The sequence below is a fragment of the Littorina saxatilis genome, linkage group LG9 (assembly GCF_037325665.1).
Source record: "Littorina saxatilis isolate snail1 linkage group LG9, US_GU_Lsax_2.0, whole genome shotgun sequence".
Classification (NCBI taxonomy): Eukaryota; Metazoa; Mollusca; class Gastropoda; order Littorinimorpha; family Littorinidae; genus Littorina; species Littorina saxatilis.
This window is the reverse complement of record NC_090253.1, coordinates 24,811,566-24,837,332: the sequence shown is the minus strand read 5'-3', so window position 1 is coordinate 24,837,332 and position 25,767 is coordinate 24,811,566. Positions and strand designations below refer to the sequence as shown.

Here is a 25,767-nt window from a genome sequence, read left to right as displayed (position 1 = left end):
CAGTTTACTTCGATAGAATGAGACCCGAAGGGAAGTAACTCATTTTTGACCTGAGTTCAGATGGGTCCAAAAAGTGTTTGAGACAATCTCCAAAATTAATTCTTTAAAAATTGCTCGCTCTTTACATAGGGCACCTAGGATGTTCCCGTTTGGTGAGCGTTCAAATGGAAGGGTGTTTGTACTGTGTGTAAAAGCCTGACAGTATCTGTGATGGTTTACGGGAGGCTTACTGTCCGGGCGTAATTTCCTGTATTGAATATTCATAACAGCCGTCCAGCACCAAAACGAGGCGCCATTGTTGTAGAGGAACAAGTCCACGAAAATAAATTCTTTGAACATTTCTCACGCTCGACAGAAAGCAGCCAGGATGTTCCCGTTCGGTGAGCGTTCAAATGGAAGTATGCTTGTACTGTATGTAGACGCTCGGGGAGCTCTGTGATGGTTTACGGGAGGCTTACTGTGCCTTTAAACAAACACAGAAGAAGAACAAGAAGAACAAGCAAAACTCCACTGTTTTCAGATCATGACGGATACGCACAAGAACCCGGTGATCAAACAGGCGTGTCACGCGACGGGTCGCCTGGAGGACCTCGACGTGCTGAGCACGGGGCTGGAGAATCTGCAGAAGTTGCTCAACGACTACCTGGACGCCAAGCGCAACGCCTTCCCGCGCTTCTTCTTCATCTCGGATGATGAGCTCCTGTCCATCCTCGGCAACGCTGACGTCGAGTGTGTCCAGGAACACATGATTAAGGTCGGTGAGAGGGTAGGGGAGAGGTTGTTTGTGTGTGTGTGTGTGTGTGTGTGTGTGTGTGTGTGTGTGTGTGTGTGTGTGTGTGTGTGTGTGTGTGTGTGTGTGTGTGTGTGTGTGTTTGTGTGTGTGTAATAGGGAAATCGGGAGGGATGAATCCATTGATAAATCGGCAAATTGAATGAATAAATTGACGCTGAACAGATGATAGACCGAAACATTGACTGATCGAATTTAGGATCAAAGTGCAAAATAGGCCAAATTAGTATAACATTGTCGAACTAACTACCCAGCGAATGAATTGATGAGTGGTTAAAAGGACAGTACGACACAGAGAATATTGAAAAGAAGGAAGAACGAAATGCACAAGACACTAAAAGAAAAAAGGCTTCGTTAAAATCATCTATCCATCTCCGTGTCCAACAGATGTACGACAACATCTCCTCGCTGATTTTCAACAAGGCCTTGTCCAGCAGCATTATGGCCACGGCCATGAAGTCTGCAGAGGGGGAGGTGATGGAATTCCGCACACCCATTGCCGCTGAGGGGCGAGTGGAGGAATGGATGACCAGCATACTGGAGGAGATGCGGCGTACCAACAGGCTCATCACCAAAGAGGCCATCTTCTACTACAAGTACAAAAAGTCACGGTATGGTTGCAACTTACTCCCCTCTACCCTGTCATGAGAATTTTCCCCCCACAGAATCCTGCTAGAAAACACTTATTCACAGGGATCCCCGGTTCGTCCCTGCGTCTGGTACGAAAAAAAACCACATAATAGAATTTCAGGAATGTGATCCCAAGTCGCACTTAACCCCCAAAAGAGAGGGTCCCAAGACGCTGAACATATCTGTTATCATGCGTGCCGTCGGAACTGACTGTTGTCAGAACATGTGCTCTTAGATCTGTGCTGACGCAAATTTGTTGATCTAACCGATATGACATTAGGTCAAACAAAAATATGTGTTGGTTTAGGGTAATAACGTGACCAAAATAAAATAGGGTCAGTAGGTCGGTTTAAATTTTTTTTATTTTTAATTCAGTCGATTTTAAAGGAGGTTACTTCCCTTAGTCTCGGTATGTTTCGCAAAATGTGCTAAAAGTTTAGGGTTTTTTTAGAAATGAAAAAAAGTTTTGGGGTCGACGGCAAAAAGTAGGGTCGGTCAGGTTACCCTAAATCAACATATATATTTGTGGAAATGTTCAGAAAACTTTAAAAAACCAAATACGGCATTGCATTGGCATAAGCGCTCTGTGTTTCTCATTGTTTCCTCAGCGTGGACTGGATGCTGGACTACCAGGGCATGGTGTGCCTGGCGGGTAATCAGATTTGGTGGACGTGGGAGGTGGAGGACGTCTTCCGCAAGGTCAAGAAGGGACACAAGACTGCCCTCAAGGACTACTCCAAGGAGCTGCACACTCAGATCGACGACCTCGTTGTCAAGGTAACGACATGACGGTTGTGCGCACGGGAAAAGGCCCAACGTGGTCGGACCCATACACAAGCAGTGGGTCGAATTGGTTACACTCTCAAACAAATCTCAATTTCAACCAGTCCGACCCATCGCCTGGTTCCTACCCAGTCGGCCATTCTCTTGCACATACCACACCTTGCTGTCAGGGTAAAAATATCTTTTTTTTGTAACCGTTTTGATGTTGAGAAAGGTATAGGAACGGTTGGAAGCAATTTTTCCTTGATTTTCTGAACAAAGAATCAGCTTGATGCAGCAAGAGCTGTTGAAAAGTCCCTGGCGGTCTCTGAGCTTAGTTGCTAGAACACTGGAATTGTGGTCCCAGGGCCAAGTTATGATGTGTGTGTTGACTCTTTTTCTCATCCGGGTTTCCCAGCAACGGAATAACAACGCAGGAAATGAATTGAAATGAACGGTTTGGCGATCGGCCTTGTAGGATGAGAAACAACCTAGCTGGAAAATGCGAGGCTTGTGGTAGATTGTTTTGCTGAAACGTGGATAACATTGGAGGCATTGTCCATATCATGGTTTCAAGCTGTAGACAATATGATCAATGCAATTGTGATCTTATTTTAAACGTCTAGGTTCGCTCCCCGTTGTCGAGGAACGAGAGAGCCAAGTACAACACGGTGCTCATCATTGACGTTCATGCCAGGGACATCATTGATGGCTTTGTCAGAGACAGGTGAGTAAATCGTATGCATTTCTTGTTCGTGTTTAAGGCCCCCCCCCCCCCCCCAAAAAAAAAAAAAAAAAAAAAAGTCTGTTTACGGTATTCCCGACCGACCCTATTTTTTCGCGCGACCCTAGACTTTTTTTTTGGCATTTGGGGAAAAAAAAAGAAAAAAGAAAGTCTTTGTTTTTTGGCAAAATAACTTAAAAAATAATATGGGTTTTTTTGAGAGAGAAAAAAATCCCGACCTACCGACCCTATTTTGTTTGCCTAACAGACTATTTTTTTGTGTGTGTGCCTAATCATGGGCTGCAACCACCACGTGCACTCGTTATTTTTTTCTTTCTTTTTTCACGAGCACTTTTTGACGTTTATGACCGTTTCTTTCCCTGCCATTTTCTCGGATAGGAATATCTGCCGACGAGACGATACAAAATAACCAACTCTGCCATTTAGGCAGCCATATTTGTAGGAGCTAGCACATGCTGGGTATTTTCGTGTTTTTATAACTCACCGAACTCTGGCATGAATTAAAGGCTCTTTATCGTACGTATTGACGGCTATGTGGGGAAAATGGGACTAACAGTTCTGCAGAAAATTACACATATGAGACCGGAACATCTCCTACATAATCCAGCCAGGGCAGCTAGGATTCAGATCCTGAAACTTCAGCCGTGAAGGCCAACGTGCGTACTGCTAGCCTACTGTATTGGTCTTAATATGAGTTTCATACCCCCCCCCCCCCCCCCCCCCCCAACTCCCTTATGCTTATCTATTGTATTGTGATGGAATCGTACATTTTTCTTGTGTCGGAGTTTGTAAGAATGCATCACGATGTATCATTCAAAACCCCCCGCGGGTTAGGGGGAAGAATGTACCCGATGCTCCCCAGCATGTCGTAAGAGGCGACTAACGGATTCTGTTTCTCCTTTTACCCTTGTTGAGTGTTTCTTGTATAGAATATAGTCAATGTTTGTAAAGATTTTAGTCAAGCAGTATGTAAGAAATGAGAAAGTCCTTTGTACTGGAAACTTGCATTCTCCCAGTAAGGTCATAATTGTAGTACGTTGCAGGCCCCTGGAACAATTTTTTGATTAGTGCTTTTGTGAACAAGAAACAATTAACAAGTTGCTCTATCCCATCCCCCCCCCCCCCCCTTTTCCCGTCGCGATATAACCTTGAACGGTTGAAAACGACGTTAAACACCAAATAAAGAAAGAAAGAAAGTATCATTCAAAAGCCAGGTCTTGCATGATAGTGAATTTAAAACACCCTGTGCTGGGATGTTGCAAGGATGTATTTTCTTCAGCAATATCCCGACGTTTGAGGCAGTTCTAGGCGTGACCTTACCCCTGCCGTACCGTGAAGGAAAGTTCAACATATCTGCCAAAATGACGGCAAATTCTTCGGCGATTTGAAATAAATGTCGGCAATTGTCGACTGCCGACGACAAACGATCCAGATCAATTTCTGTGCATACAAAACATGCATTAAAATCAACAGTCACTCGTGTATTATGGTTATTATTATAGATCGTAAAAATAATCAATAATGTGTTATTAATAATTAATCGATAACAAACGTTCCAACAACCTACCTTTCTTGTTTTTTTATTCTGAATTTTAGAACGTTGGCAGTCTCTTTGTTTTTGGATTTATTTTATTATAAATCGTGTTATCTTTCAGCATCATGGATGCCCGTGAGTTTGAATGGGAAAGCCAGCTGCGGTTTTACTGGGTGCGAGAGCCGGACGAGCTAGAGATCCGACAGTGCACGGGGACCTTCAGGTACGGGTACGAGTACATGGGGCTCAACGGTCGTCTGGTCATCACTCCTCTCACTGACAGAATCTACCTCACTCTTACACAGGTAAGTGAACCCAAAGCTGTGTTCTCTAGAATGATATGTCCTTCTCTGGCGCTGTAACATCAGACAGAAAACTATGCATTTATCGACCATGGTGTAACACCAGAAAATTACTCCCACGAGATTTTTACTCCGGAGTAAAAATTTCGTACGAAAATGTTCCTCCCTTTACGAAAAAATAACTCCCCCATAACACGAGAAAATTACTCCCCAAGACAGCTGTGTTCCGAGTAAACATTTTGTACGAAAATGTTATTCTCCGGACGAATAAATAACGAATGAATGACTCCACCCTAACACGAGCAATTTACTTCCCATGCCAGGTGTACGCAACTTTTACTCCCTTGTCCCCTGTTAGTTCAGGTGGTGGAAGGGGTGGAGGGAGGGTAGCGCGACATTCGTTTGCGCGAGATCACATATTGGCATCATCCCTTTGCCCGCACACCATTTTCGCGTACGAGATTTTTACTGGAAGTAAAAAATATGGGGAGTTATCATTTCGTGGAGGGAGTCATTTGTTCGTGTCTTGGGGAGTTCTTTTCTCGTACGACAGGTATACTCGGAGTTAATTTCTCGTGGAGTCAAAATTTCGTGTCACACCGGCATCATGTCAAACAGAAGGGAAAACGTCTGGCATGAGTACAGAAATCATGAGACACACGTATTCTTATGAAACATGTTCCCGCTTCCGTTGACAATTCTGCGTGTTTTCTCATGTTTTCGACCTATTACTAATACATGGGAGCTTATTTTCCGATTTATTCCAGATTTCTGGGTTTGGAAAAAGTTCAGAATTTGATTTTTGATATGACTCTTATGAACAGCTCTATGTTTCAAATCCGTCAGCAATATATATACGCAGGTTGAAGAGTTTCTGTTTCAGGCCTGTAGATGAAATACCCAGCTACCATATACTTAACATTATTGACTCTTAGACACAGGTCTATGTTTCAGTACTGTCAGCAATGTATGTCCACGTATAGCTCACGTATACAGACCTCAGGATTTTCCGATTCAGATCTGTACATGATATTGCCTTGCTACTATCTACTTAATATCATGTGTGTGTTATGACTGACAGGCTTGCTACCATCTAATTGACAGACTTGCTACCATCTAATTGACAGGCTTGCTACCATCCAATTGACAGGCTTGCTACCATCTACTAATCATTATTGTGTATGATGATTGACAGGCATTGTCCATGCATCTGGGAGGGGCCCCAGCAGGCCCTGCTGGAACTGGCAAGACAGAGACCACCAAGGACCTGGCCAAGGCTCTGGGACTTCTGTGTGTCGTCACCAACTGTGGGGAGGGCATGGACTACAAGGTTAGCGTTGCGCTCTGCTGAAAGGCACTGTCATTACGGTGAAAACAGCTCGGCATGCTGCCTCTTTCATATTAGCCAAGACTGTTACATTTTTGCCACAGTGTTCAGTATGGGGAGAAACTTTTGTTAGCAGATAGCAAAAACTGTAAAGAGAAAAGTCAGAATGTTTATTCGCGTAAACACAGGGTCCATTGCGAAAAGGTACGTGGGGTTTGGGAAATCGAACGTTCACCGATCATCAGTGTTCACATTGGTTTCAAACACAATGCATTGTTCGGAAGCATCCAACTTGTGTTCCAAGTCAGGAAATAACTGTTCTGTTTTTAACACGCTCTTTATCAATACCGATAGCGGTTTGTCAAAAACACAAATGAAATGTGTGTGTCCACTGCACGTAGTTCAGCGAAAAGAGTCAGTCTGGCATGGCACGCAGGTACGTCTAGGATCGTACCAGTGTAGACATGACCTGCAGATCAGCAGTGAGATGGTCAATTTCTTCTTGAAAGGCGTTGCGGTTGACTTGGGGCAGGCGCCGGATAGTTGGGGGGATGTCTTCCTCTTGTCGGTACGACGTGGTCTCGGCTGTTTTGCAGTCATATGTCAGCACGTAGTCGTCTCCCCTTGCAATCAGCTGTTTCTTTCCTCCTTTCCTTTCACATACTACTTTTTTGAGAGTGCGGTTTCTATTTCTGTTTAACCCAGTCTTGCTTTCAGTTGAACGTTTTTTGAGCAGTTTGAGGCTAGATCGTGTATATCGTCTGGTTCAAATTCTCGGTCTGTTGCTGCCAGTTCCGCTGCAGTGGTTTCATCGTCTGCTATCGGTGACGTCACAGCACAACACACCTTTGAGCTGACACTCTCGCACGTGGCTGACCTTGCAGTGTCACAGTGGGCAGGCGTGCTGGAACGCCAGATACGCCATGTCCCCGCGGAGCTCGGACTTTTGAGCTTTTCTCGTCGTTGATTGGTCAGAAATTCCGCCCGAACTTTTAATGTCCTCGCGCAATTCCGGAATTTCGGCCGGCATTCCGCCCGGGCTTTCGAGCTATACTCGTCTTTGATTGGTTAAAATGTCCGCACGCAATTCCGCCCGGACTTTTATCGGGAACGCTCGTATGGGTTCGGCACTTTCCGCCCGGAGTTTTAGATCGAGAAATTTTAAAAAGTTGAAACAGAAGAGAATCGGATCGAGGTTAAAATGTCCTCGGCAATTCCGCCCGGACTTTTATCGCAAACGTTCGGCACTCGTTTTGCACGGACTTTTAGATAGAGACATCAGAACAGTGGGATTAGAAGAGAGTCGGATCAAAGAATCAACACAGCTATTTCATGGAAGCGGTTCTTGCAAACAGTACACACTTCAGAAAAGTGCTCATGGGTTGTTTCCCTTGATTCAAATAAAGGATTTTACTGACTGAATACAGAGATTCTGACCTTTTGTGCATCGTGTGTGCACACACACACACACACACATCTGAAACGCTGCCTCATCCCCCACCTCACCCTCTCCCCAATTTGGAAAAAGAAAGAAATATAATTTGTAACAGTATTTTCTAGCAGATATTCTCGGAACTGTGTTGTTTTTTGTGACCTTGGTCGTAACGGAAAAATATAGCAGTCTGCTGAGTAATGGATGGCGCATGCAATGAGTCATTTGTGTCGTTTTACACCTCTTTTCAGTTCTACTTGGAAAGGATGCCGCACACACATAACAACTGTCCTTCCTTTACGCTCTTTTAAGTCAAAATTGGTCTGACAAGGCGTGCACGTCGAATGACAAATATCATACATACCCTTACTTGAATAAAATGCTATACCAGCCAAAAATAAACCAGAAAATATATCTCTGACAATAGTGATCGACAAGAAGAAGATATCTCTGACAACAACAACAGCAACAAAAACAACAACAACCCAATTCATGTCTGCAAAGGAAGCAGGACAGTCGCGTTCCATAGGCGTGTACTGTTTTGGAGCGGCCAGACTGCGTGTTTCACGTGATTTATCAACCCTGGAATATGTTGCTTTTTAGCACAGTCACCTGGCACTGTACTTGGCATAGCGTTGTTCAGAATTTGTGTTTCACTGTCATTAGTTCATTTATCGTTGGGTAACACATTTTGAAAGTCAGAAGTGGTAATCTTGAACTTTAGCGTGTTAAATTCATAGCTCATAAATTAGAGGCATTTAAGTCTGCAAATTTGTAGAACCTGCACTTATAATCATAACAAGTCATTTTAGATCCCTTTGAAGTTACGGAATGAACTCCGATGAACTACGAATGCATTTCGTTTACATGGGTCAAAGAAGAAATTATCGATATCCTGTATGAGCGGACAAGGGAGACAACTCTTTCGTGTAAAGGATGTCCCATGGTTGACAACGTACGCCATTTTCGGTGCATTTTCGTCGATTGAACAACCAAATTAGTTAATTATGCTTAAGTTTGGAGCTCAATCTGTCAATAAATTTCACGACAGATGTTCTTTGGCTTGCTTACAATCATGGACTTGTATCAAAAATAAGTAAAGAATGTCACTGGATTCTGAGCTATGAATTTAACACGCTAAAGTTCAAGATTACCGAAGAACTTGCATTGTATGAATGAACGCCAACCTTTGCTCTCCGTTGCTCTGCTCTGTTCCTGTCTCGGCGGATCTGTGCAGCTGACTTTTTCTTCCACTAGGCGGTGTTAACAGTAATGGTGGTTTCTTGGTCATGCTCACTGGCGCTCGGTCGTAGGACAAACACTGTGTCCTCTCGAATAGCAGCTAGCATCTGCTGAAGGGACATTAAAACCCCAAAACCAACCAACTCCCTCACCAGTAACTTTCCACGATTTAACGTGGTGGTCCGATAGCAGAGTGGTTAGGATGGTTTCCACATGTGTTGGTAATCCAACAATGGTCATTTTGGCGAGTTTATGACGAAAAGTTGCAAAGCACTTGTCAAGGCGACTTGTCTCGCACACCAAGGGACACCACTGAGCCTGCAAAGAGAGAGCTCTAGAGAGAGAGAGAGAGAGAGAGAGAGAGAGAGAGAGAGAGAGACAGAGAGAGAGACAGAGAGAGAGACAGAGCGAGAGACAGAGAGAGAGAGACAGAGAGGGACAATAACAATGACAATGACAAATCTTTATTTTTCGAGGGTGACAAGAATAAGCATAGATATATGCTTTTTTGAGAGAGAGAGAGAGAGAGAGAGAGAGAGAGAGAGAGAGAGAGAGAGAGAGAGAGAGAGAGAGAGAGACGGACAGACAGACAGACAGACAGACAGAGAGAGAGAGAGAGACGAACAGACAGACAGACATACAGACAGACAGACAGACAGAGACAGAGAGAAAAAGACCAAAAAAGCAGCAAGAAAAACGAAAGAAACAACAAACAAGTCGCGTAAGGCGAAAATACAATATTTAGTCAAGTAGCTGTCGAACTCACAGAATGAAACTGAACGCAGCAAGACCGTATACTCGTAGCATCGTCAGTCCACCGCCCGTGGCAAAGGAAGAAGAGCGGGGTATTCGTTGCGCTGAGAAGGATAGCACGCTTTTCTGTACCTCTCTTCGTTTTAACTTTCTGAGCGTGTTTTTAATCCAAACATATCATATCTATATATTTTTGGAATCAGGAACCGACAAGGAATAAGATGAAAGTGTTTTTAAATTGATTTCGAAAAAAAAATTTTGATAATAATTTTTATATATTTAATTTTCAGAGCTTGTTTTTAATCGGAATATAACATATTTATATGTTTTTGGAATCAGCAAATGATGGAGAATAAGATAAACGTAAATTTGGATCGTTTTATAAATTTTTATTTTTTTTTACAATTTTCCGATTTTTAATGACCAAAGTCATTAATTAATTTTTAAGCCACCACGCTGAAATGCAATACCGAACCCCGGGCTTCGTCGAAGATTACTTGACCAAAATTTGAACCAATTTGGTTGAAAAATGAGGGCGTGACAGTGCCGCCTCAACTTTCACGAAAAGCCGGATATGACGTCATCAAAGACATTTATGAAAAAAATGAAAAAAACGTTCGGGGATTTCATACCCAGGAACTCTCATGTCAAATTTCATAAAGATCGGTCCAGTAGTTTAGTCTGAATCGCTCTACACACACACACACACAGACACACACACACACGCACACACGCACATACACCACGACCCTCGTTTCGATTCCCCCTCGATGTTAAAATATTTAGTCAAAACTTGACTAAATATAACAACAAAAAAGAAGGGCCTGACATCTCATTTAGATGATAATTATGCATAGACTTGCAAACTATCAGCTTTGAGTCCATAGTCCAAATGAAGCATGTATCCTGAAGGCAATTGTCTCCAAGGCTTGCCAAATATGCCTGGTGTGAGAATGAGCTGGGTTTGGATGATGGTGTTCTTTTCTTTGTTTTGCAGGCTTTGGGAAAAATTCTGACAGGTGTTTCGAATACAGGTAACTGTCTAAAAGGCTTACAAAATCTGCCAGGTGTGAGATTGTGCTAGGTTTGGAGAATTATGTTTTATTTTTGTGGTTTGCAGGCCTTTGGAAAAATCCTGTCTGGAGTTTGCCAGTGTGGAGCATGGGGCTGTTTCGACGAGTTCAACCGTATCGACGTGTCAGTTCTCTCCGTCATATCCACACAGCTGCAGACCATACGTAACGCTCTCATAATGCATCTCAAGAGATTTACGGTCAGTGATGCGTTATTTGTGTGAGTATGTGTTTGTTTGTGTGTGTGTGTGTGTGTGTGTGTGTGTGTGTGTGTGTGTGTGTGTGTGTGTGTGCGTTTGTGTGTGTGTGTGTGTGTGCGTTCGTTTGTGTGTGTGTGAGTGTGTGTGTGGGTGTGTGTGTCCTAAAAGTTTAGGCAGAGTTGTGAAAAACATTCATCAATCTATTTTTAGTCTTCTATGCTGAAGTGCAAGCCTATAGTCTGGAACGTGTCAAACAGGTGGATATGAATTCATGAAAGACCTGAATCGAAGAATAAACGAGTCGCGTAAGGCGAAATTACTACATTTAGTCAAGATGTGGAACTCACAGAATGAAACTGAACGCACTGCATTTTTTCACAATGACCGTAGTCCGCCGCTTGTGCATAACGGAGTGAAACTGACGAGCCTGTTCAGCGCGGTAGTGGTTTTGCTGTGCTGCATAGCACACTTTTCTGTACCTCTCTTCGTTTTAACTTTCTGAGCGTGTTTTTAATCATATCTATATGTTTTTGGAATCAGCAACCGACAAGGAATAAGATGAAATTGTTTTTAAATCGATTTCGGAAATTTAATTTTGATCATAATTTTTATATTTTTAATTTTCAGAGCTTGTTTTTAATCCAAATATAACATATTTATATGTTTTTGGAATCAGGAAGAGATGTACAATAAAATGAATGTAAATTTGGATCGTTTTACATAAAATAAGATTATTACAATTTTCAGATTTTTGAGTCACTTGAGAAAAAGTGACTGTATGTAATCGGTCAGTGTTAGTCTGTCCGGCCGGCCGGCCGGCCGTCCGGCCGGCCGGCCGGCCGTCCGTAGACACCACCTTAACGTTGAACTTTTCTCGGAAACTATCAAAGCGATCGGGCTCATATTTTGTTTAGTCGTGACCTCCAATGACCTCTACACTTTAACGATGGTTTCGTTGACCTTTGACCTTTTTCAAGGTCACAGGTCAGCGTCAAAGGAAAAATTAGACATTTTATATCTTTGACAAAGTTCATCGGATGTGATTGAAACTTTGTAGGATTATTCTTTACGAACGTTATCAGAAAAACAAGGGAGATAACTAGCCTTTTCTGTTCGGCAACACACAACTTAACGTTGGGCTTTTCTCGGAAACTATAAAAGTGACCGGGCTCAAATTTTATGTGAACGTGACTCCCAGTGACCTCTACACTTTGACGTCTGCTTTGGTGACCTTTGACCTTTTTCAAGGTCACAGGTATGCTTCAGGTATGCATTGTGTTGTGAATAGCAATTTCTTCCTGTCCATCTGATGCCTCATATAATATTCAGAACTGCGAAAGTGACTCGATCGAGCGTTTGCTCTTCTTGTTAATGACTAAAGTCATTAATTAATTTTTAAGCCATCAAGCTGAAATGCAATACCGAAGTCCGGCCTTCGACGAAGATTGCTTTACACAAATTTCAATCAATTTGATTGAAAAATGAGGGTGTGACAGTGCCGCCTCAACTTTTACAAAAAGCCGGATATGACGTCATCAAAAGTATTTATCGAAAAAAAGGGAAAAAACGTCCAGGGATATCATTCCCAGGAACTCTCATGTCAAATGTCATAAAGATCGGTACAGTAGTTTGGTCTGAATCGCTCTACACACATACACGCACAGACACACACAGACACACACACACACACACACACACGTACACACACACACACACACACACACACACACACACACACACAGACAGACAGACACACGCACATACACCACGACCCTCGTTTCGATTCCCCCTCGATGTTAAAATATTTAGTCAAAACTTGACTAAATATAAAGACCCTGTGGGGATATTATGTAGAAGAATTGATGTGTAAAGTTTTATGAATGTATGATTTTTCCTCTGTAAAATCTCCCTCTTCCTGTGCTCTGCAATTCCATCAGACACGCAATTTAAAACAAACCCTTGTGATATCATTTGTGACAAAAACATGAAACAGTCACCTATTGATCATTATCCGAATAGTTCGAGGGAGCGGAGATCGACATTGACAGCAGGCTGGGAATCTTCATCACCATGAACCCAGGCTATGCCGGACGCGCAGAGCTGCCGGAATCCGTCAAGGCCTTGTTCAGACCTGTCGTGGTCATCGTGCCGGACCTGCAGCAGATTTGCGAGATCATGCTCTTCTCTGAGGGTTTCCTTCTCGCAAAGGTTGGTTTCTTTAGGAACACACACATAATGAGAGATTAGCTTGTTTGTGTCTTTGTTAATATCCAGTTTCCTGTTTTAGTGTGTTTGTTTCTGATGTGATGTCGGCTTTGTTTGCAGTGAAATCTTACATAGTGGCTTTTAAAAAAACAACTAGTTCATCAAAAAATCCAACTCACCACAGCAATCAGTCAGAAGGTTTAATTTTGGTATATGTTCAAGTGGAGGGATTGTCTTTTCCAATGCAGAATCCTGGCCAGATCTGCGCTGGAGAGTTTTCACAAGAAGGAATACGTGTGCCTTTAACAGTGGGTAACCGAATCTTTCAGATGTTAGCCAAGAAGATGACCGAGGTGCTGGAACAGCTGTCCAAGCAGAACAAAAAATGAATTGTAGGCCTACATGTGAAAGGCACATTCCTTCCCGTGTATATATAGTTCGGCTAACCGTCTCAAACCTTGCCAGGCCTTTCCATGAGATAATATCATCCCTCCACTCGGTCACATACCCAAAGTGTACAGCCAAGGTACCCTCTGTGCACTAGTGAATTTTAAAGCAATTAATTCATCAGAAATTCCAAATAACAACAGCACCCAGTCAGAGTTGAACGTTTGCTTGTGTCCAAGTTGATGGAAGATCTACCATGTAAACGCCTGGGATCTCTGAGACCTGGGATGGTCAGCTGAACTAGTTCACGAAAAGAAGTGTGCCTATAACGGTGGGTAACTGTGTCGTTCAGGTGTTGGCCAAGAAGAGGGCGGTGTTGTACCGCCTGGCCAAGGAACAGCTGTCCAAGCAGCAATAAGAACTATGACCGCTACATGATAACGGTGGGTAACTGTGTCTTTCGGGTGTTGGCCAAGAAGAGGGCGGTGTTGTACCGCCTGGCCAAGGAACAGCTGTCCTGGCAGCAATAAGAACTATGACCGCTACACCATAACGGTGGATATCTGTGTCTTTCGGGTGTTGGCCAAGAAGATGACAGTGCTGTGCCGCCTGGCCAAGGAACAGCTGTCCAAGCAGCACCAAGAACTATGACCGCTACTTGATAACGGTGGATAACTGTGTCTTTCAGGTGTTGGCCAAGAAGATGACAGTGCTGTACCGCCTGGCCAAGGAACAGCTGTCCAAGCAGCATCATTATGACTTTGGCCTGCGGGCACTCAAGTCTGTGCTCGTCATGGCTGGGGAGCTCAAGCGTGGATCGCCCGACCTCGATGAGGTGAGCTGCATGACAGTAGAAGGAGAGAGTATCAGAACAGATGATGTTTTAGGTAGGTATTAAGTTTGGTTGACTTTGCCATATTTAAGAGATTACATTGACTAACGAAGATAACATTGAATCGATTTCTTGATAAAATGTGATCCTTCACCACGAAATGAGTCGCATGTCACCTTGCGCGGTTCTGCGCTAGGCTTAATATAAGTCCGGGGAGTGTCTGGTAACAGTGTGAGGGTCACCTTAGTCACAGGCTTATAACTCAGGTTTTCACTCTTTTCTAAAACGGTTTTCACCACTGGATAAAACATAAAAAAACTCGTTAGGAAAATGTAAAAATATGAAAATCATGCAAAGGTGACATGCGACTCATTCCGTGGTGGAGGGTCACAACTGGGTCATTCCTTTCAAGTGACAGAGTTCTTTTCTTTTTTTACGTCTTGTGCGTGCAAATTAATGGAACCCTTTTTCAGCAATATATTTCATTGCCAAAAAGGGCACAACTTACTGACTTAATTTCTGTGTATGTCAAGCGCAAACAGTTATCCACACGCACGCACACACAAGCACACGTGATCGCGCACTCACCTATTGCAAAAGTTCTACAAGATACATCCACCAGGGAGGATAGACGGGAAAAGAGAGGACGGAAGAAAAATGACAAGTACCCCATGCTGACTCATCAGCCTAGGAATCGAGGAGGAGAGGGGGCAGCGGGGGGAGGGGTGGAGGGATGGAGCTATAGAGGGAGAGGACAAGTTGACAAGCACGCTTGTAAAACTGTATATTGCCACATTACAAAGCAGAGGTAAGTGCGTAAAGCAAGGCCAGCTTAAGCCTGTCCTTCACTGGGCGAAGTCGACTACGCGAAGTATACTCAAGCGAGCACTCAAAACTCACCTCTTCCAGAAACACAACTCCTAAGTCGCAACATTTTGCCATCCTGTTCTGTAACGGTTCCATCTCTATTCAGCTTGTTATTTTTGTCTTTTATTTTAAATTATTATAAATATAATTTTTCACTGCAGTAGTCCTTTAACTTTAACCCTTAGCTGTAAGCTAGATATGCACAAGTCATGTCGGTGCCACATAATGCTGACACATATGTTCCTGTGCATAGTTTATGGATAACGTGTAGTTGGGAAGTTAAGAGTAGAAATAATTAGTATTTAGTGTAGGAGGAGGGGTGGGTAGGGAGGGGGTGGGTATGGTTTACTTTGAGCAGGTCGGTTTCAGTTTTTAATAAACAATTCTAGAGAATTGTGTATCTTAATATTTGAGTCTTTCGTGTTTTAGACATTGATGCATTTAATAGTTTTAACGAGTCGCCTTTTGTTTTATCATTCTGGTGTTTATCTTAATGTGCTGTGTATCTTATAAGAAGTTCTTAAAAGTTCGAAGTTATTTTAGCATATAGGTTTTTTTGGTCTTAACAGTTAAACATGTATTACGTTATCATTAAGATTTATGCTTTGTTAGCACTAAGCAGTTGTTTTAATTAGTCTGGTTTTCTCTTGTTTTCAGCTTATGAACATTCTAAATGTTAGACGAACTTATTGTCTTGTACAGAATAACAACTGTGTGAATGGTGCTATACTGAATGAAAGAGTGTGACATGAAGTTCTTGTACATCATTGTAAAGAGTGTGAATGACGTTTTAGATGTCAAGCGCTTAGAGCAAGCCTTTTTAACGAAAGTTTTTGATTTAGCGCTATATAAATGTTCTTATTATTATTATTATTATTATTATTATTATTATACTTCGCAAAGCTGGCTGCACGAACCTTTTGCACTGAGTTTTTGATAAAAAGACTTTGCGAAGTCTTCTTGAAGTCGACTTCATGCTCAATTAAGGACCACGTAATTATAATTTGATTGAAGTTGATACACGTATCTTCTTTGACTCGCAGGACGTCGTACTGATGCGAGCCTTGAGGGACATGAACCTGCCCAAGTTCATCTTTGAGGACGTGCCTCTCTTCCTTGGACTCATCTCCGATCTTTTCCCGGGTCTCGACTGCCCGCGGGTACGCTACCCCAACTTCAACGATGCTGTGGAGGAGGCGTTTGCGGAGAACGACTACATCGTCATTCCTATTCAGGTCAGAACTTAAGGACTTGGTTGTTGTTTTGTAAGGTCGCTTCAACCGATATGACTTTACGGGACCGATGCAAGTTTAATTGTTTCTTTTCGCAGCTCACAAGGCAGTCGCCGCGTTTGTAGCTCTAGTAGGTCTACCACTGTAACATAGAGAACTCAGAAGGTTATAAAACGCTCATGTCTTGTTACACTTGTTATTTAAAATCTTATTTAAAAAAAATCTTGATCCCCTTAAAAAGTGAGAATTCGTGTTCGGGGGAACGTACAGGATGAGGACCAATGAGTGTGCGTTGCCATGCTCAGAGACTACACACTATACAATTATAGAAGCAAGAGTAATCAGATATTGTGTTCAATTCCTTATAATTAAGCTGGCGAACGGTACGAGCTGGACAGAATTCAACGCGATATTTGATCTCTTCAGACTGCTTGCAAATGTGGGAAGAAGTGTTTCTTGCGAGAACGTTGCTGTTGATGATAACCGAATATAAATGAATAGGTGTACAGACAGGAACATCATACGTTGTTTTACTCTTTCTCTCTCTACACCCGTCTCTCTCTTTATATAGCTCTCTCTCTCTCTCTCTCTCTCTCTGTCTATCTCTGTGTCTATCTCTCTCTGTCTATCTCTATCTGTCTATCTCTGTGTCTATCTCTCACTGTCTATCTCTCCCTCATTCTCTCTGTCTCTAGCTCTCTCTCACTCTCTCTCTCTCTCTGTCTCCCTCTCTCTCTCTATATATATATATCTCCTCTCTCTCTCTCTCTCTCTCTCTCTCTCTCTCTCTCTCTCTCTCTCTCTCTCTCTCTCTCTCTCTCTCTCTCTCTCTCTTGAGTTGACCAGGAGCTTAGGTGGAACATACACGTTAAGAATATCTGTAAAAAGCTGTCAAGCAATCTCCATCTCCTATCTAAACTAAAACCCTTTGTAGACAAGGAGGGACTGAAAATGTTTTACGTGGCACACTGTCTATCATATATTAATTATGCCTCCACTGTATGGTGCGGTGCCAGTGAAAATATAATGAACAAACTAAACTCCTTGCACAGAAGAGGTGCTAAGCTTATTGTAACCAATCCTTATCTGTCCACGTCAGAAAAGTTGAAGGTAGCCAATATTCTTCCACTTCAACAGCAGTTTGATTACAACATCTTAATTCTAATGTACAAGGCGCTCAATGAGCTGGCCCCACCATACCTAAATGCATTCTTGACTAAAGCTTCCGAGCGCTATGTGTCAAACAAATCTATATATATATTACCAAGGACTCGCATAGATCTATACAAAACTAGCTTTGCTTTTGTGGGACCTTCACTGTGGAACTCTCTTCCTTCGAATGTACAAACGTGCCGTTCATTGAACGCATTCAAAACCTCCCTCAGGAAACACATACTGAGGTCTTCATAAGTTACGCTGCCGGTATTGTAGCTAGCTTTGTTAATTATAATTATTTTATTACTCTGAAATATTGACTGCTGCATGCCTACATAATGCTAAATCTACCTGTCTTGGTAGGCTCACTGTGTGCTTGTTGAATGGTACTTAGTTGTGTGTATATTATTATTAGTATTATATGTGTTCCTCCTTGTGCGTCTGCGTGTGAGTGCGCAAATGTGATTGCGTAATTAATGTTCCATTCTGTAATTGCTTTATTGATGTTCCATTCATGTATTTTCTACTACTTTTCTCATTTATTATTACTGTATGCTTGATGTTTCTATGATTCTAGTCGGGCGCACGCGTGAATATGTGTTTTAGTGAATGTAAAGGGCACATTGTAAGATTAAGCCTATGGCCTAAAATGTCTACCCTTTATGTGAATAAAATGTTCTAAGTCTAAGTCTAAGTCTCTCTCTCTCTCTTTCACTGTCTCTCTGCCCTTTACCGTAAAGTACCGAGTATAAGCCCACCCCCCTCTGCACGAAGTTCGGACAAAAGTGGGGGGTGGGCTTATACTCGGTACTTGACCCTATGCACGAACATATAATTTATTCTTCATTGCAATGGAGACATGATTCATATAATGATACCATCTGGTATGTAAAGTGTTATGTTTGTTCAAACTAAAGCAAATGTGAAGCAACATGAAGATATTTTGTGTATTATAAAATTGTTAAACTCGCAGACAGACATACGTAAGGCTTTATACACACCATCACTCGTAAATGAACACATTGAAAGCATGTCTATTCAACAAAAACGGCTTTTATTCAAAAACAACTTGAAAAACCTGAAATCCTCAAAATCTGCCGGCACCTTCTGGTTACTGGACGTAAAGAGGCGAATGGATACATTACATGGTTCCGTTTTTTCCACCTTTGTAGCCACATGTTTGATGCATCAAAGTCTTGAAGTTTCAGACCCGCCCCTAACTGTCGCGCTTTTCTCTGCAAGTCTTTTTTTCTAACAACTCGCCCTTCGCTTCTTTCTTCTTGTAGAAACTCAAAAAAATATCACCTCCAACTCCTCCGATTTCACAGTCCGACCAGGGTGCAGTTTCAACTTTCGCTTTTCTCTGCCAGTTTCATGCTGCAGACGGACATCTCGGTTAGCTCGCCACATCCTAATTTGTTTTCTGTCCACACCAAACTCTTCGGCCGTGGCACTGACATTCCCGTGTCTGTTAAGGTGCTCCAGAGCAGTCAACTTGAATTCTACTGAGTAAGATTTTCGCTTCGGCATTTTCTTGGAAAGAAGCGCCAAAAGCAAGGGGAAGCAACTCTGACACGACATTCTCCGGCATTCCCTTTTTCTCTCCCTGTTCTCGACTTTTCGTGGTTTTTTGTTTTAGCCATGCAAAAGTGTGGGGGGGGGGGGGGGGGGTGGGTGGGCGTTTACTCGGTATTTCACCTTTTGCACGGATTTTGCTCCAAGGTGGGGGATGGGCGTTTACCATGTCCAGGGTTCGTACAGGTCATGGAAAACCTGGAAAGTCATGGAATTTAATTTTTAATTTTCCAGGCCTGGAAAGTCATGGAATTTCAATTCAAGTCATGGAAAGTCATGGAATTTAACAAAAATAAGAAAGAAATTTTTTTTTAACCTTTAGCACGCCAGCGGCGATTTTCGTTGCCCAGCCATCCCCCCTTTGCCAGCCAGCAGCGATTTGCGTCGCCAGCACAAGGCGTGTTCGTATGACCAACTTCTCGTTCGTATAATTTGCATACGAGAATAACGGTATTTTTAACGGCACTTGAGCCAAAGCGAGGCTCACTTCCTTCCGTTATCTTGTCGTGTCGTCTGCGCTGCGTTTGAGTCGGTTTCGTCAAAGTTTTCTGCTTTTGTTTTTGCATCGATAAAGTACTTTAGCGCTTCGACAAGCAAGATGGAGGATGATGAGTTTTAAACTTTCTTTCGAGTTGTTTCTTGACAACAAAAAGTATGCGGAATTGAAACGAATTACCGAGGAAGATCTTCGCAATGAACTGTGTATCGCGGTGAAAAAAATGACAGTTCGTCAAGTCACAGCACAGGCGGAAGGTATCGTCCACTGGACTACTCACAGAAAGAGTAGTCTTTCTGTGATAGTAGTCCAGTGGACGATACCTTCCGCCTGTGGCCACAGTAAGTGCAGATGGATACAAACAGTGGATGGTCCAGTTTAGTGAAATAACAGGACCAGCAAACATAATCAATCAATATGAGGCTTATATCGTGCGTATTCTGTGGGTATAGTTCTAAGCGCAGGGATTTTTTTTTTTTTTTCTTTTTATTTTATGCAATTTATATCGCGCACATATTCAAGGCGCAGGGATGTATTTATGCCGTGTGAGATGGAATTTGTTTTACACAATACATCACGCATTCACATCGGCCAGCAGATCGCAGCCATTTCGGCGCATATCCTACTTTTCACGGCTTATTATTCCAAGTCACACGGGTATTTTGGTGAACATTTTTGACTCACATGCGAAGCAAAAGTGAGTCTATGTACTCACCCGAGTCGTCCGGACGTCCGTCCGTCCGGAAAACTTTAACGTTGGATATTTCTTGGACACTATTCAGTCTATCAGTACCAAATTTGGCAAGATGGTGTATGATGACAAGGCCCCAAAAAACATACATAGCATCTTGACCTTGCTTCAAGGTCAAGGTCGCAGGGGCCATAAATGTTGTCTAAAAAACAGCTATTTTTCACATTTTCTCTGAAGTCTTTGAGATTGAATACCTCACCTATATATGATATATAGGGCAAAGTAAGCCCCATCTTTTGATACCAGTTTGGTTTACCTTGCTTCAAGGTCAAGGTCACAGGAGCTCTTCAAAGTTGGATTGTATACATATTTTGAAGTGACCTTGACCCTGAACTATGGAAGATAACTGTTTCAAACTTAAAAATTATGTGGGGCACATGTTATGCTTTCATCATGAGACACATTTGGTCACACATGATCAAGGTCAATGTCACTTTGACCCTTATGAAATGTGACCAAAATAAGGTAGTGAACCACTAAAAGTGACCATATCTCATGGTAGAAAGAGCCAATAAGCACCATTGTACTTCCTATGTCTTGAATTAACAGCTTTGTGTTGCATGACCTAGGATGACCTTGACCTTGGGTCAAGGTCACATGTATTTTGGTAGGAAAAATGTGTCAAGCAGTTCTTAGTGTATGATGTCATTGCTAGGTTTAGTTATTTGACCTTGACCCTGAAGGTCAAGGTCATGTAAAGGTCAAGGTCAAGCATGTGAGTCGTATGGGCTTTGCCCTTCTTGTTATCTATGCCTATACAATATTGCCAGGAAAGACCCTTTTGTCAATCGTGGGATCTTTAACGTGCACACCCCAATGTAGTGTAAACGAAGGGACCTCGGTTTTTCGTCTCATCCGAAAGACTAGCACTTGAACCCACCACCTAGGTTAGGAAAGGGGGGAGAAAATTGCTAACGCCCTGACCCAGGGTCGAACTAGCAACCTCTCGCTTCCGAGCGCAAGTGCGTTACCACTCGGCCACCCAGTCCTCTTGCCGATAATCTGACTGCGTAGCAAATGCTTGACTTGCTTGTCGAAGAGACACTGCGTAGAAACTGACTCAAATTCAGTGCAAAGCAAGCCAGTGTCAAAACTGGCAGTGACAAGACGTAAAAAGTTTGCGTGTTCGGAAATGGCGACCTGTGGATCTAGTCATGGAAAATGTTATTGAGGCTCATGGAAAGTCATGGAAAAGTCATGGAATTTTGTTTCTAAAAACCAGTGGGGACCCTGCATGTCATGGGCTTATACTCGGTACTTTACGGTATATGCATACACGGCTCTATCTATTCCGTACAGGTGGACAAAGTGGTACAGCTGTATGAGACAATGATGACCCGCCACACCACCATGATCGTGGGACCGACGGGTGGCGGCAAGTCTGTCGTCATCAATACCATGTGTCTGGCACAGACCAAGTGAGTAGTTCGCAGCTTACACTTATAGCCACAGTCAATTTCTCTCTCATTCTTTCTCATTACTTTATTGTCCCATCGCTGGGAAAGTCGGGTCGCTTCCTCCCAGTGGAAAGCTCGCAGCAACGAGTCACGCTACCCAGGTGTCTGCGTGTTTAGGTGTATTCAGCCACCTGCACTTATGGCAGAATGACCAAGGTCTTTTACGTGCCATTGTGATGACACGGGGGTGGGACATGGCTTCCGTCTCTGGGTCTGCACACAAAGTTGACCCGTGTCCGTCCCGGCCCGAATTCGAACCTGCGACCTTCCGATCACAAGTCCAGTGCTCTACCAGCTGAGCTACCGGGCCCCCATCGTATGACATTGTTGTTCAGAAGCCACATCTTAACTCTTTCTAGAAGGATACCGGATTTTTCCGGTAACAAAATGCGTCACACAGAGTCCAATGTCGGAATTGTACGGTTACTCTGCTCCGGTCTAAAATATCGTTACAAGCCACTACATTCCACCCGATCTATGTTTTCAATGCCGAGGCCGTTACTGTTGCTTGCCGGTTTCCGGCACGTGTGTTTACCGAATATGAGCTCTTTTTTTCTTTGTTTTTCTTTTTTGAGATCTGAGGCGATGTAGTTCAACTGGAGTTAAGACAAAAAAATCGCCGGTCATTATTATTTGACTAACGTATGTAACCAGTGAGTCTTTCTATTGAGCAATTTTCGCCCGTATGGCCGGCCGGCAAGATTGGCTCAAAATTCATTTTCGGTGAAATCCATTATGAACAAATTCAGCTTTCTTTTACTTAAAAAAGGTACCATTCGAAACTACCTTAGAATGTGAACAAAATATGTTTGGATTTGAGAATAAATGGTCGTCCCATGATACTATAAAGAGGACCTTACAAACATGGCGTAGCAAAAGTTTCACAGTGTAAATATCCTCATGCAATGATTTCTGTGTACAGACTTGGCCTCACTATAAAGTGTTTTGCAAACAAAGCCAAAGAACGCAGAGTCTAAGATCTTTTAGGAAAACCTTATAAACACGCAGTAGCAAAAGTGTCACAGTGTAACTATCCGCTTGCAATGATTTATATGTACAGAGTAGGTCTCACCACACGGTGTTTCACCATCAACCCCTGGGAACGTAGCGTGATAGATATAAAAGGAGAACCTTATAAACACGCAGTAGCAAAAGTGTCACAGTGTAACTATCCTCATTCAATGATTTCTATGTACATAGTAGGTCTCACCACACGGTGTTTCACCATCAACCCCTAGGAACGTAGCGTGATAGATATAAAAGGAGAACCTTATAAACACGTAGTAGCAAAAGTGTCACAGTGTAACTATTCTCATTCAATGATTTCTATGTAGAGAATTCGCCTCAACATAAGTGTTTTCCAAACAACACCAAAGAACACAGAGTCATAGATCTTTTGGGAAAACCTTATAAACATGCAGAAACAAAAGTTTCACGGTGTTACTACATGTATCCTCTTGCAATGATTTCTATTTATAGAAGTTGTTTCAGCATCAACCCCAAGGAACACAGTCATAGGTCTATAGAGAGAACCTTATAAAATCAAAATACCAAAAGTGTCACAGGGTATCCTCTTGCAATGATTTCTATTTATAGACTTTTCCTTACCACAAGTTTTTTCAACATCAACCCCAAGATCACAGAGCCATAGGTCTATAGGGAGAACCTTATAGAAAGAAAGTACCAAAAGTGTCACCGTGTAACTATCCTCATGCAATGATTTCTGTGTACACACTGGACCTCACTATAAAGTGTTTTGCAAACAACACCAAAGAACGCCGAGTCATAGATCTATTGGGAGAACCTTATAGAAAGAAAGTACCAAAAGTGTCACAGTGTAACTATCCTCATGCAATGATTGCTGTGTACAGACTTGGTCTCACCATACAGTTTTTTGCAAGCAACACCAAAGAACGCAGTCATAGATCTTTATGTATCCTCATGCAATGATGTCCATGTACAGACTGGACCTCACCATGAAGTGCAAACACAGCCAAAGAACGCAGAGTCATAGATTTATAGGGAGAGCCTTATAAAAACAAAGGACCAAAAGTGTCACAGTGTGTAGATCCTCTTGCAATGATTTCTGTGTACAGACTGGACCTCACCATAAAGTGTTTTGCAAACAGCACCAAATAACGCAGAGTCATAGATCTACATGGAGAAACTTTTAACACACAGTAGCTAAAGTGTCACAGTGTAACTATCCTCATGCAATGATTTCTGTGTACAGACTGGGCCAAACCACCAGGTGTTTCACCATCAATCCGAAGGAACGCAGCGTGATAGAGATGTACGGTGTTCTGGACCCGGCCACGCGTGACTGGACTGACGGACTGCTGTCCAACATCTTCCGCGAGATCAACAAGCCCACGGACAGGAACGAGCTCAAGTACATTGTGTACGACGGCGACGTGGACGCCCTCTGGGTGGAGAACATGAACTCCGTCATGGACGACAACCGCCTCCTGACGCTGGCCAACGGGGAGAGAATCCGTCTTCAGAAGCACTGCGCCATGCTGTTTGAGGTAGGCTTTTGCAAGAATCCAAAAACAGATCCAACATTAAGTATCAACATGCAGTAATGATCAAGTACTAGGACGTTTCTATTTAAAAAACAAAAAATAATAATAATGAGAGGATCTATACAGGTAAACGCGAGAAACACTGTCCCTTTAAACGTATACAAATTAATAATCATTTAATGAAAATGGCTCTGACCATCTTGCCTGAGAGTGAACACAATTGCAACATAATATACTATATCACAAAATAAGTTTACACTTCATTTATTCATCTGCCTGTTTGTCCTCTATCAAAACCATTGGTACGATAGGTACTTCTGAATGTCTTGTTGTGTTGAAATTAAATCGTAGGAGATTGCAGGGCTTCTTTTGTCTTGTACAGATCTGTTTTCAAGGGACAGTACTTCTTGCGTTTGCCTGTTTGTAGAGATCGGCTTGGGTTTTCAGCCACGCTTCACTCGTCTTACCATTTACGCTTCACTTGTTTATACATTTAGAAAATTACCGGCAGAAGTAATAACCATTACCCCAACCCTAGTATGATGATAGAATCCGCAAAATGATCAGACCTTAAGACCAAGCATTCATTATAGCAGTTCACACAAAAATGTTCCCCTCCGAGATGTACGTGCGACCTGCAGGATACCTCCCTAGCCAACATCTCTCGGTGCGGCATGGTGTATGTGGACCCCAAGAACCTGGGCTACACACCCTACTGGCAGAAGTGATAATCCTTACCCTGCTCCTAGTATGGTGATAGAATGCGCAATAATCAGACCTGAAAACCACCACACACTACAGCAGTTCAAACACAAAAAGGCTCCTCGTTCAGCCGTGAGAATTAAAGGGAAGTAAGCGCTCCACACGCATGTGCAATAGAGTAAAAAAAAAGAGTTATAAATGGAACCAATTTTTTGTCACCTGAGAGAACAACAAGCATTGAAATCAATAAGCGACTTTCCTTCTCCTTCATGTGTACGATCTGCAGTACGCCTCCCCGGCCACCATCTCTCGGTGCGGTATGGTGTACGTGGACCCCAATAACCTGGGCTACACACCCTACTGGCAGAAGTAGCAACCCTTACCCTATTCCTAGTATGGTGATAGAACTGAGCACTACCAAAACACAACATTGCTTCTCCTTCAGGTGTACGATCTGCAGTACGCCTCCCGGGCCACCATATCTCGGTGCGGTATGGTGTACGTGGACCACAATAACCTGGTTACACACCCTACTGGCAGAAGTAGCAACCCTTACCCTATTCCTAGTATGATGATAGAACTGAGCCCTACCAAATCACAACATTGCTTCTCGTACAGGTGTACGATCTGCAGTACGCCTCCCCGGCCACCATCTCTCGGTGCGGTATGGTGTACGTGGACCCCAAGAACCTGGGCTACGTGCCCCACTGGCAGTTGCTGATGACCAATTTAATTTCCTTTGGATCAATAAAATGTTATGAGTTATGAGTTATGAGAAGTAGCAACCCTTACC

The 25,767-nt window shown here is 42.8% G+C and overlaps 1 protein-coding gene across 1 annotated transcript in view; it reads left to right on the top strand.

Annotated features, from left to right (window-relative positions):
* Window positions 1-25,767, top strand: part of LOC138975684 (dynein axonemal heavy chain 10-like) — a 186,492-nt gene that overhangs the window by 82,616 nt on the left and 78,109 nt on the right. Inside the window, exons 32-43 of the mRNA XM_070348421.1 lie at window positions 521-754; window positions 1,178-1,401; window positions 2,029-2,197; window positions 2,809-2,909; window positions 4,583-4,766; window positions 5,959-6,093; window positions 10,638-10,790; window positions 12,810-12,998; window positions 14,071-14,217; window positions 16,125-16,316; window positions 21,590-21,708; window positions 23,981-24,275. Of these exons, the coding sequence (XP_070204522.1) occupies window positions 521-754; window positions 1,178-1,401; window positions 2,029-2,197; window positions 2,809-2,909; window positions 4,583-4,766; window positions 5,959-6,093; window positions 10,638-10,790; window positions 12,810-12,998; window positions 14,071-14,217; window positions 16,125-16,316; window positions 21,590-21,708; window positions 23,981-24,275 (2,142 nt within the window). The remainder of the gene's footprint in view (window positions 1-520; window positions 755-1,177; window positions 1,402-2,028; window positions 2,198-2,808; window positions 2,910-4,582; window positions 4,767-5,958; window positions 6,094-10,637; window positions 10,791-12,809; window positions 12,999-14,070; window positions 14,218-16,124; window positions 16,317-21,589; window positions 21,709-23,980; window positions 24,276-25,767) is intronic.